Consider the following 10,935-nt stretch of genomic DNA (forward strand, 5'->3'; position numbering starts at 1 on the left):
AAGAAAAGATGATAAATTATTAAAATTGTTTATATTTGTGATGAAAGGGAACATTTTTCATATATTTTATTTTTTTACTATATTTTTATTTATTTTTTGACCCATTAACTGTGATTTCCAATCCACATCGAAACGGGCATCCTTATACTTGTCTTTAATCTTCTACTCAGAATGGGATAGGATCAGGCCAAAGCACTTATTAAACAGAATGTAGCAGATACAGAGCACCAACTGGATATACAGTAGCTAAGGCTCCAAACTTTATTAATAGTGAATCCAACAGGTATGCTGCCTTCTCTATGGCATAACTAACCTTGATATACATACTTAGGCAGAGAAAGACCATAACTCTGGCACAATGTCATGCCCTCCCTTTAGTTATCATTGAAAGGCTATCGAAGAAAATTCCGTACCCAGAGACAATGCCTCTATGGCTTTGGACACATAGAAACAAGCGAACATGTGCTTCTCTAGTTTTTGTATTACAGAGACTTTCATACTAGCCTTAGCTTACCATCACAGGTAGTCTTTGAAGGAAGGACAGCATATCAGTGTTTCTCAATCTTGGCAACTTTAAGATGGAAGTGCTGGCTGGGGATTCTGGGAGTTGAAGTCCATCCATCTTAAAGTTGCCAAGATTGAGAAACACTGGTCTAATCAATGGTAATAATGAATTTTTTTAAAAAAAATATCTCATTTTTATTTTATCTTGAAATGACAATTAGAACATTATGATTGAAGAAAATAAGAAAAATAAGAAAATAAGAAAAACCAACCCAGTGATGCACTCGACGTGATGTCCCGTTGCCTGGAGGCAGTCCAGGTTTGGATGGGGAGAAACAGGCTTCGTCTCAATCCTGCCAAGACTGAGTGGCTGTGCATACCGGCATCTCGGGTTAACCAGGTCATTCCATCATTATTGATGGGGAGTGAGGTGTTACCCCCCATCAATAGGGCTCGCAAGTTGGGCATCCTCTTGGATTCACGGCTCAATTTTGAAGACCATATAGGAGCTGTGACCAGGGGGGCTTTTGCCCAGCTTCGTCTGGTGCGCCAGTTGTGGCCCTATCTGGACCGAGATGTCCTAGGCACAGTCACCCATGCGCTCGTAACCTCCTGGCTAGACTACTGCAACACTCTCTACATGGGGCTGCCCTTGAGGACCACTCGGAGGCTTCAACTGGTGCAGAATGCAGCCGCGCGAGTTGTGATGGGGGTTTCCCGATAGTCCCGTGTAACACCTCTTCTCCGTGAGCTGCATTGGCTTCCGGTTGCCCTCTGGGTGAGATTCAAGGTGCTGGTAATGACCTATAAAGCTCTAAATGGCTTGGGTCCGGATTATCTAAGGGAATACCTGCTGCCGGCACCAACTTCCCATTGTCCTGTGCGCTCCCACAGAGAGGGCCTTCTCAGGGTACCGCCGGTTAAGGAATGCCGGCGGGTTATTCCCAGGGGAAGGGTGTTCTCTATGGGTGCGCCGGCCCTATGGAACCAACTTCCCACGGAACTCAGGACTGCCCCGACCTTTGCTCATTTCGCCGGGACTTGAAAACCTGGTTCTTCAAGTTGTTTGGCCCAGACTGAGGGGTTTTAACTAATTTAATTGGGTTTTAGTTTAACTTCAGGGATTGTAATTTAATCATAGTTTTAACTGATTTTAATTTGTATGTTATGTATTTTAATTTTCCCTGTAAACCGCCCTGAGTCCTACGGGAATAGGGCGGTATATAAATTTAAATAATAAATAAATAAATAAATAAAAATAGAATTATAAGAGCTTCACCAAGTTGTTGAATGCTATATTAAGTGTGATAAATACATCCTAGAATGTGAAAATAGTCAATATGATTTAGGAACCCTGTAAGCCTTTTGAGGAGACAAAATAAATTGTGCTTAACCATATAAAAAAGTTGCCAAGATTCTGAATAAAAAATAACATCTCACAAATTGTGGTGCTTACTTCTTTCTGTCACATTAAGTTCTGGATTTTCTTTCCACTGCATTTTTATTGTAACTTCCATCCCTTCCCTACTTTAATATGTTTGTTAGTTAAAAGTTAGCAATTCACCATGTCTTTTTTAAAAAAATTGGGAATGTTACCTTGCCTATTCAGTCACTGAAAACTCAGAACATTCTTCCCACTTTGGCAGTCAAAAAGATTTAAGTGTAGCTATTCTCCAGCTTGTAACTATTACCATTTGAGTACCATATGCTGTTTTAAAATAGCTTTAAAGATTAAAGAAATCACACTATTTTCCATTTTTTATTTCTTTCCAAATTAAAATACAAACAACACTGAAACAGGAAAATGTTCTATTTTGTTTTAACATACAGGTTACATAACTTTACAATGGAAGGAAGAAACAAAACAATTATTAAGAAAAGTTAATATGAAATATTCCATCTTCAGAAAGGCTCACATTCTCCTCTTCTGTGTACTTATGTATAAAACTGTTTAAAGGGAGAAAAATTATAATACATTAAACAAAGTCATGACAGATGAACAATAATTACTGTAGCTACAGTTCACAAATCATTTATTACTACTGTGCAGGAATATAACAAAATAATTTTTGAAAGACAGCAAGGGAGAGAGGGACACGGACACACACACACACACACACACGTGTTGGGATGGACCTAATGTTGTCTTCTTTCAGAAAAATACTAAAGTTGTGCCATGGCATTAATGGGATAATGGTTTACTCCAGGCTTACACTGCATGTAAGATGCCTGTCATTTTGTTTTTCTTTTTCAAAGAACTTTAATGTTTTTAATTACTGCCATCAAACACTGCTGGTTCTATTAAGTTTATTTTATTCAAGACTTTAAATAGGGAGGTTCTTGTAAACATCTCAGGTCTCCTTTGGAAAGAGTGATTATAGCACAACATAACAGGCAGAATTGAAAAATTCCTTTGTTTTTATGGAAAATGTTTTGCACTACTGAAAGAATCCATAATCTACGGTCCCAGGATTGCATGATTTGGCCCATGGAAATCTCTGTGTGTGATTTGGCAGCACTAGGCTAAGGATGGGGAAGGGAGTTATGAAATATAGAAGTTCCTCTCTTTATCAAATTTATATATTTACTGTTCTTTTTAACAAAATGACCTAACATGCTCAACAAGCCTCTTTCTGTCATACATATAAAGTAATTAGATCTTTCATTTTATTTATTACATTTTTATGCTGCCCATCTCCCCTATAAGATGACTCTGGGCAGCTTACAAGTTATAAAACAAGTAGAAAAATAATTAAAATATTAAAACTACATAGATTCAAGATTTTAAAACTATACTGAAACCAGAGAGCGGGGTGGAATGGGGATGAAGTCTTCTCACCCTGTCAGCCACCTTCAGCTATGAATGTCCTGCTCGGGTTTCTCAGGCCAAGCAGAAAAGCCTTCCACAAAGCCAAAAGGGTGGAAGCAGTTCTCACCTCTGGTGATAGAGTATCCCACAGGGATGAGGCCATAGCGGAAAAGCTCTTCTCCTTGAACCTGCCTGCTGGAATTCATAGCAGACAGGATCCATAGCAGGCTTCTTCCGCTGGTGAGTGGGGCAGACTAGTCCCATTGGGGAAAAACAGCTACTCAGATAGCCTGAACCCATGCCATGTAAGGCTTTAACAACCAACACCTTGAATTGGATCCAGAAGGAAACGTGTGCAGTAGCGATGTTATATGTGCAGCCCTAGGTGCTCCTAGGATTGTGTGTGCATTCTGAACTAGCTGCAGTTTCTGAGTACTCTTCAAGGGTAGATCCATGTAGAGTGTGTTGCAGTAATCCAGCTGAGAGATGACTAGGGCATGAGTGACCATAAACAGGGCCTTGTGATGCATATAAGAACACAACTGGTGCGCAACACAAAGTTGCACAAAGGCCTTCCTAGCATGACTGCTACCTGCTCTTTGAGGAATCATGAGTTCAGGACGACCCCATGTTGGGCAATGACTTCATCTGGGGTAGTGCAACCCCATCCAGAATTAATGATAAACTACTGGATCCTAATGTCCCTTGCACCCACAACCCCTGCATCTTACCTGGCTTCACCCGTTGTCCCCCATCCAGTATTAAAACATTCCCATCTTCCTTAAGTTTTTCCTATCACAATATCCTTAAACTAATTTAAATTGAACTCAAAAGAAATTCCAATTTTCCTATCAACTTTCATTTCTCCAAATCCAGAAAAAATAATGAAAATTTCATGTATCTTGTACACTGATTCATGTACACTGGAACAAATCAACCTCCCAAAAGCTATACAATATTGTAATTACAAAAGGAAACAAAGTTTTAAAAAGCAAACAGGAAAAAGTGTAAGGGAAATATAAACACTTTTTAAAAACAAATAAATAGCACTCTTGCATTAATACATTATTCATTCCTAGAATTTTTATTTCAAAGACTGCAAGATGAGAAAAGTTAGGTTTTAAATGATAAAACCAATACAGTTTTAATTGGATAATTAAAAGCTAGTATTTTCTAATAAGCATATTTACCATTATTTCCTCTGATGAAAGCATCTCCATATTTATTTTTCAATTGTCCATTTACATACTCTTCTGTCTGTTCCAGAGCAATATTCATGTAGCCATCCAAGCAGGCTAGTACACCTAGAATTAGAGCCATTTACATATTATAATGTAATCTTCCAAGCCTACCTAGTACTGTTCTAAAATTTAAACACGAAGATATCATTATACAATGTACAGCTAGTGAGAATGAAAGTTAGTTATGGCACAACAGCCATCCTACTTTTATCTATCTAATACAATGTAAGTGTCTGCCAAAGAAATTAAAGATATAAAATGAGAAAAAGGAGCCTACCTACAAAGTTATTAACACCATTACCTCTGTCCACATCTTTTTATCTTTACAAACTATCCTTCACATTACATCCTCAAATTAACTTATATACTCCCTTTTGTTCTTTAAATTTACCACTTTTTTTGAGACTCTCACCAACTCTAAACATTACTTCCTTGGTTATGAGCCATTTAATCTTTAATATACTGTATCTGTTTTGCAATTCAATCTTCATGTATTTTTCTATATGACCAAACCACCTCAAAATAGTTCTTTCGTGCTACTCATTTTGGTATTCTATCCACATTCAGCACTCTCATTCTTGACCCTATCTAGTTTTATTTTACATCATTCACTTTTTAAATAACCCATTCCCACTGCATTCAATTTGTTTTAGCTTTCTCTTGACATACACAGCTGTTGCTTTCCTTATCAACCAAGCAGCCATTTTTGTTTTCTGACATTCATCAAGATTTTGATCAAAAATATATGAGAAATAACATCACTTTCTCAGGCACACTTAAAAAACTAATCCTCTACAAATTTTATTTCATTCTTAATTTATATTTGGAAACCATCTTTTGACAAATTAAATATACAGGTACCGGTAGTCCTCGACTAAGAATCACAACCAAGACCAAAATTTCTATTTTAAGTTGAGGTGGTTGCAAGTCAAGATAAAGAATATCATAATACAGATATATAAAACGATTCACGTGGAGAATTTTCCCTTCTTCAATCACAATGTCACAACTGCTATAAAGCTTGGATTCAATTTTGATTAAGAATTTTTCAACGACAGGCAAAGGATGATCTGTATCTATTTCATTTTTGAAAGAGTATATAAATCTATCATAATTGGAAGATGAAGCAGGAAGAATATACCTCGGTAATCAACTCCAGAATTTAATTTTACAACAACTGGTCTTCCTATGATTTGCTTCAAGAAATCACTTGGAGTTTGTTTCCGTAGACTCATTTTGCTATTTTTCAAGTGCTCTATGGAAAAGCAGAAATAAGAATCTAATATTTGTCAAAACATAGCTAACTTTAAGAAACTCAAATATTTATTACTTCAGCATTACAGTACGTCACCACACAAAAGCACTATATTCAACTATATCATCTAATATTCAAAGCAGTACTCTACATGTTGTCCACATTTCTGTTAAATATACAACTAAATCTGCAGCTGAAAACATTCAAAATTGTCAGGCATAATTGTGTTCTATATGCATTTTTTACACAGAATCATTTGGCAATCAATAAATTAAGCACAGTAAAGAAAACCCTCCAATCTTTAATATTTACATTTGGTTTTGGTAGGTTTCCTAAAATATCATTAAAAGTGTACCCTTAAATAAATCCAAAGTGTATGTGGCCAATTCCAGTCCCATATATTTAAGACTAAGACAAATTAAAATCACTTGACTTATATTTGATTCTAGTTTGTATAGGAATGCAGTGCCCTTTTTAATTCTAAGGTCTGTGTTTAGCCACGGGCTAATAAAACACAATATTTATTCTAAACATGAAGTAGGCAACCTTTTTATATTTAGGACCTATACTTTTTTAACCTTTAACGGCCATAAGAGGCATAGCACTGATATCAGTTGAAATAATTAATACACTACTGCTACGTCTCGTGATTCTTAAAGGACATTTTAAAACAGCAGTTAAGTATGATAGAGATCATAAAGTATGTCTTTTCTTCTTTATTTTAACAAAATTGCAGAATCATGCAGTCAAAACTGCATTTTGCCATCAAATTATGGTGGTGAAATTTCATAAAGTTCTATGTGACTTCAAAAATAAGTGATGGGGTCAAAAAAAAGGCTACCATCCACAATGTACACAGTTAAAGCTACAATATACTAGAAATGTACTTGAATTCCTAGAGTCCCACATTCTAATATTCCAGTTTATCATTTTCCTCCATATTCTTTGCCTCAGATTTTCTCCTTTACCTAGATTTTCTACTTTTGATTCCAGATCATACAAACTCATCACTACCATGCCAGCTTCAATTAACACTTTTTTTCAGCATTGTGTAGCTTCTTCCAACGGCAATTATTATACTGGGGGTGGGTGTGGGGGGACGGCGTTAGGGAAGGGTATTAAGATGCAAATATCTCTGAAGACAAACAGAAAAATAGCAACAAAAACCTGTTTACTGGGCAGCATAAGCGCTACCTTGTAAGAACTTTAGCAGCGAAAGTCTTCCGCGCGCGACAGGCTCGCTTCCGACAAGCTAATAAATGGGAAAAATCGCTACTTCGGCAGCCGGATCTGCGGAAATCCTATCAGCGACCCAACTCTGCGCGCCGTGAGGTTGCACCGTCCTCAAAGGCGGCTCAAATGCGCATCGCGGGCATAGTGCTGCAGCCTATCCCGTCCGTTCCAAGCGCCTGGCCGGCGTGCCCGAAAAAGGTGGCGGCGGGAAAGGAAACGAAGAAGAAAGCTGGAGCTCAGCGCCTGTGATGAAGGGCCACCACCGCCATTCAGAAACTTCCGCGAAAGACGCAGCGGCGGCGGCGGCTGAGCGCTCCTGAACCGCCCCGCCTTCGACTACAGCCCTCGGTTCGTGCCTTTCCCGCCCGCCTTCACTCACCCGCGTTTCTTCCACTTCCTTAATCAGCTCAGGCAGTTCCCCGAACGAAGGATGATGGGCTGCTCAACGGACCAATCAAAGCTTCCCAGCTGTGCGCTGCAGCTATGGTGGCCAAACTCGGCCAAAATTTCTCCCACCTCTGTGTCCTAAAAGAAATTTTCGGTTTGAGGCAGGCGTCGGGGTTAGCGCAATTTATAGGGGCTTCCTTCCCAGCAAGTATACGCGTACGAGATGGGTCCAGATTACTCTCTTACAAAATGCAATAAGTTAAATTCACAGTCTTTTTATTTAATTCAGTGGATTAGTTAGGTATGAGCTTCACGAAGTTAAAGTAGAAAGGAGTTGCGGTTTTCTATTATAGTGCGCTTAAGACTGCAGATATACTCAGAATGTTACAGCTGATAAAATTATTTGCTGATTTTACTAACTGGGATGTCAGCTGAGGCCTTTGCAAGTCCAGGAACAAACCGATGTAAAATCAAGTCTTTGTCGTTTCTTAGCAGCCACAAGGATTTTCATGATGATTTTCTGAAATCTGGTCTTGGAGCTCTTCCAATGGTGTATTCATCACCACTGTAACAGAATCTGTCCATCTCTCTGCTGATCGTGGTCTTCTCTTTCCTTCCATCTTTTCCAGCGTTAGAGCCTTTTCCAGATAGTTGAATCATAGCTTAATGTGTCTCAAGTAGGATAATTTGAATCTAGTCATTTATGCTTTGATTGAGAACTTTGCTTGATTTATTCAATGCTCCATTAGTTGGTTTTCTAGTCTGCTCATGGTAATAATAATAATAATAATAATAATAATAATAATAATAATAATAATAATAATAAGAAGAAGAAGAAGAAGAAGAAGAAGAAGAAGAAGAAGAAGAAGAAGAAGAAGAAGAAGAAGAAGAAGAAGAAGAAGAAGAAGAAGAAGAAGAAGAAGAAGAAGAAGAAGAAGAAGAAGAAGAAGGCGGTGGTGAGACCCCTCCTCAAGAAGCCAGCCTTGGACCCAGCTGTGTTGAACAACTTTCGTCCAGTCTCCAACCTTCGCTTTCTTGCGAAGGTTGTTGAGAGTGTGGTGGTGCATCAGCTCCCTCTGGTCCTGGATGAAGCGGATTATCTGGATCCGTACCAATCGGGTTTCAGGCCCGGGTACAGCACGGAGACGGCATTGGTCGCTCTGGTGAATGATCTCTGGAGGACCCGGGATAGGGGATGTTCCTCTGTCCTAGTCCTATTAGACCTCTCAGCGGCTTTCGATACCATCAACCATGGTATCCTGCTGCGGCGTCTCAGGGGATTGGGAGTGGGAGGCACGGTTCTTCGGTGGTTCTCCTCCTATCTCCTGGGATGTTCGCAGTCGGTGTTGGCAGGGGGGCAGAGATCGGCCCCTAGGTCTCTCGTTTGTGGAGTTCCTCAGGGGTCGGTTCTCTCGCCTCTCCTGTTCAACATCTACATGAAACCGCTGGGTGAGATCATTCGTGGTTTTGGAGTTGGGTATCATCAATATGCTGATGATACCCAACTTTTTATTTCGACCCCAAACCACCCCAGTGATGCCCTCGCTGTGATGTCCCGTTGCCTGGAGGCGGTTCGGGTCTGGATGGGGAGGAACAGACTTCAACTCAACCCTGACAAGACTGAGTGGCTGTACATTCCGGCATCCCGGGACATTCAAAATGTTCCATCTCTTTTTATGGGGGGTGAGTCTTTACCCCCCGTGGATAGGGCGCGCAACTTGGGAGTCCTCCTAGATTCGCGGCTTACCTTAGAAGATCATATAGTAGCCGTGACTAGGGGGGCTTTCGCTCAGGTTCGCCTGGTGCGTCAGTTGCGGCCCTATCTAGACCGGGAGGCCTTGTGTACGGTCACTCATGCGCTCGTGACCTCTCGTCTTGACTACTGCAATGCTCTCTACATGGGGCTTCCCTTGAAGACCACTCGGAGGCTCCAACTGGTACAGAATGCGGCCGCGAGAGTTGTCTTGGGAGTTTCCCGGTACTCCCATGTTACACCTTTGCTCCACGAGCTGCATTGGTTACCAGTTGTCTTCCGGGTGAGGTTCAAGGTCTTAGTGATGGTTTTTAAGTCCTTACATGGCATGGGTCCGGAATACCTCGGGGACCACCTGCTGCCGGCGTCAACTCCCCTCCGCCCTGTGCGTTCCCACAGAGAGGGCCTCCTCAGGGTGCCTCCAGTCAGAGAATGCCGGCTGGTGGCCCCCAGGGGGAGGGCCTTCTCTGTGGGCGCCCCGGCTCTGTGGAATCAACTGCCGGTTGAGCTCCGGATGGCACCGGATCTCCGCTCCTTCCGGCGCGGGTTAAAGACCCACCTATTTGAACAAGCTGGCCTGGCCTGATGGGGAGTTAATTTAGGGTTTTAAATATTTGTATATTTTATTGTTTTATTTCGGGCATTAATTTAATTCTATTTTAACTTTTGTATTTTTGTATTTTTATTATATGCCCTGTTCACCGCCCTGAGTCCTTCGGGAGAAGGGCGGTATAAAAATTTAATAAAACAAACAATAAAACAAAACAAGAAGAAGAAGTTGGAAGGGACCTTGGAGGTCATCTAGTCCAACCCCCTGCTAAGGCAGGAAACCCTATACCATTTCAGACAAATGGCTGTCCAGTCTCAAAAACTTCCAGTGTTGGAGCATTCACCACTTCTGGAGGCAGGTTGTTCCACTGGTTAGTTGTTCTAACTGTCAGGAAGTTTCTCCTTACTTCTAGGTTGCTTCTCTCCTTGACTAGTTTCCATCCATTGCTTCTTGTCCTGCTTTCAGGTGCTTTGGAGAATAGCTTGGCTCCCTCTTCTTTGTGGCAGCTCCTGAGATATTGGAACACTGCTATCATGTCACCCCTCACCCTTCTCTTCATTAAACTACACATACCCAATTCCAGCAACCGTTCCCTATATGTTTTAGCCTCCAGTCCCCCAATCATCTTTGTTGCTCTTCCCTGTACTCTTTCTAGAGTCTCGACATCTTTTTTACATCGTGGTGACCAAAACTGGATGCAGTATTCCAGGTGTGGCCTTACCAAGGCATTGTAAAGTGGTATTAGTACTTTACATGATCTTGATTCTATCCCTCTGTTAATGTAGCCTAGCACTGTGTTGGCTTTTTTGGCAGCTGCAGCACACTGCTGGCTCATATTTAAGTGATTGTCCACTAGGACTCCGAGATCACTCTCACAGTTACTACTATCAAGCAAGGTACCACCTATACTATACCTGTGCATTTGATTTTTCCTGCTTAAATGTAGAACCTTACTTTTTTCACAATTGAATTTCATTTTGTTAGATAGTGCCCAGTGTTCGAGTCTGTCCAGATCCTCCTGTATCTTAAGCCTATCTTCTGGAGTATTGGTTATTCCTGCCAGCTTGGTGTCGTCTGCAAATTTGATGAGTTCCCCATCTATCCCCTGATCCAAATCATTGATGAAGATGTTGAAGAGCAGAGCACTGGGCCCAGAACAGAACCCTGGGGCACCCCACTACACACTTCCTTCCATGTAGATGC

The 10,935-nt window shown here is 40.8% G+C and overlaps 1 protein-coding gene across 2 annotated transcripts; it reads right to left on the reverse strand.

Annotated features, from left to right (window-relative positions):
• Positions 1 to 2,249: 2,249 nt before the first annotated feature.
• Positions 2,250 to 7,464, reverse strand: LSM6 (LSM6 homolog, U6 small nuclear RNA and mRNA degradation associated). Of its 2 annotated transcripts, none has more exons than XM_081332120.1 (4): positions 7,422 to 7,464; positions 5,696 to 5,809; positions 4,504 to 4,617; positions 2,250 to 2,451 (listed from the first exon to the last, which is right to left on the reverse strand). In XM_081332120.1, exons 2-4 carry the CDS (start codon positions 5,787 to 5,789, stop codon positions 2,417 to 2,419), a joined length of 243 nt encoding a protein of 80 aa, XP_081188246.1. In that variant the 5' UTR covers positions 5,790 to 5,809; positions 7,422 to 7,464; the 3' UTR covers positions 2,250 to 2,416. The 2 variants fall into 2 exon arrangements, with proteins under 2 accessions (XP_081188246.1, XP_081188245.1); XM_081332119.1 differs by lacking the exon at positions 7,422 to 7,464 and adding an exon at positions 7,004 to 7,413.
• Positions 7,465 to 10,935: the final 3,471 nt, after the last annotated feature.

The sequence above is a fragment of the Vipera berus genome (genome assembly GCF_964194415.1).
Source record: "Vipera berus genome assembly, chromosome: 7".
Classification (NCBI taxonomy): Eukaryota; Metazoa; Chordata; class Lepidosauria; order Squamata; family Viperidae; genus Vipera; species Vipera berus.

Bases quoted from the DNA above. Each gene is read 5' to 3' on its own strand.
- LSM6 (XM_081332120.1), bottom strand. From the start codon at position 5,789: ATGAGTCTACGGAAACAAACTCCAAGTGATTTCTTGAAGCAAATCATA. The intron at 4,618-5,695 runs GTATATTCTTCC...CTCTAATTCTAG, and splicing joins TTCTGGAGTTGATTACCGAG to GTGTACTAGCCTGCTTGGAT. The intron at 2,452-4,503 runs GTAAATATGCTT...CCCTTTAAACAG, and splicing joins TTTCATCAGAGGAAATAATG to TTTTATACATAAGTACACAG.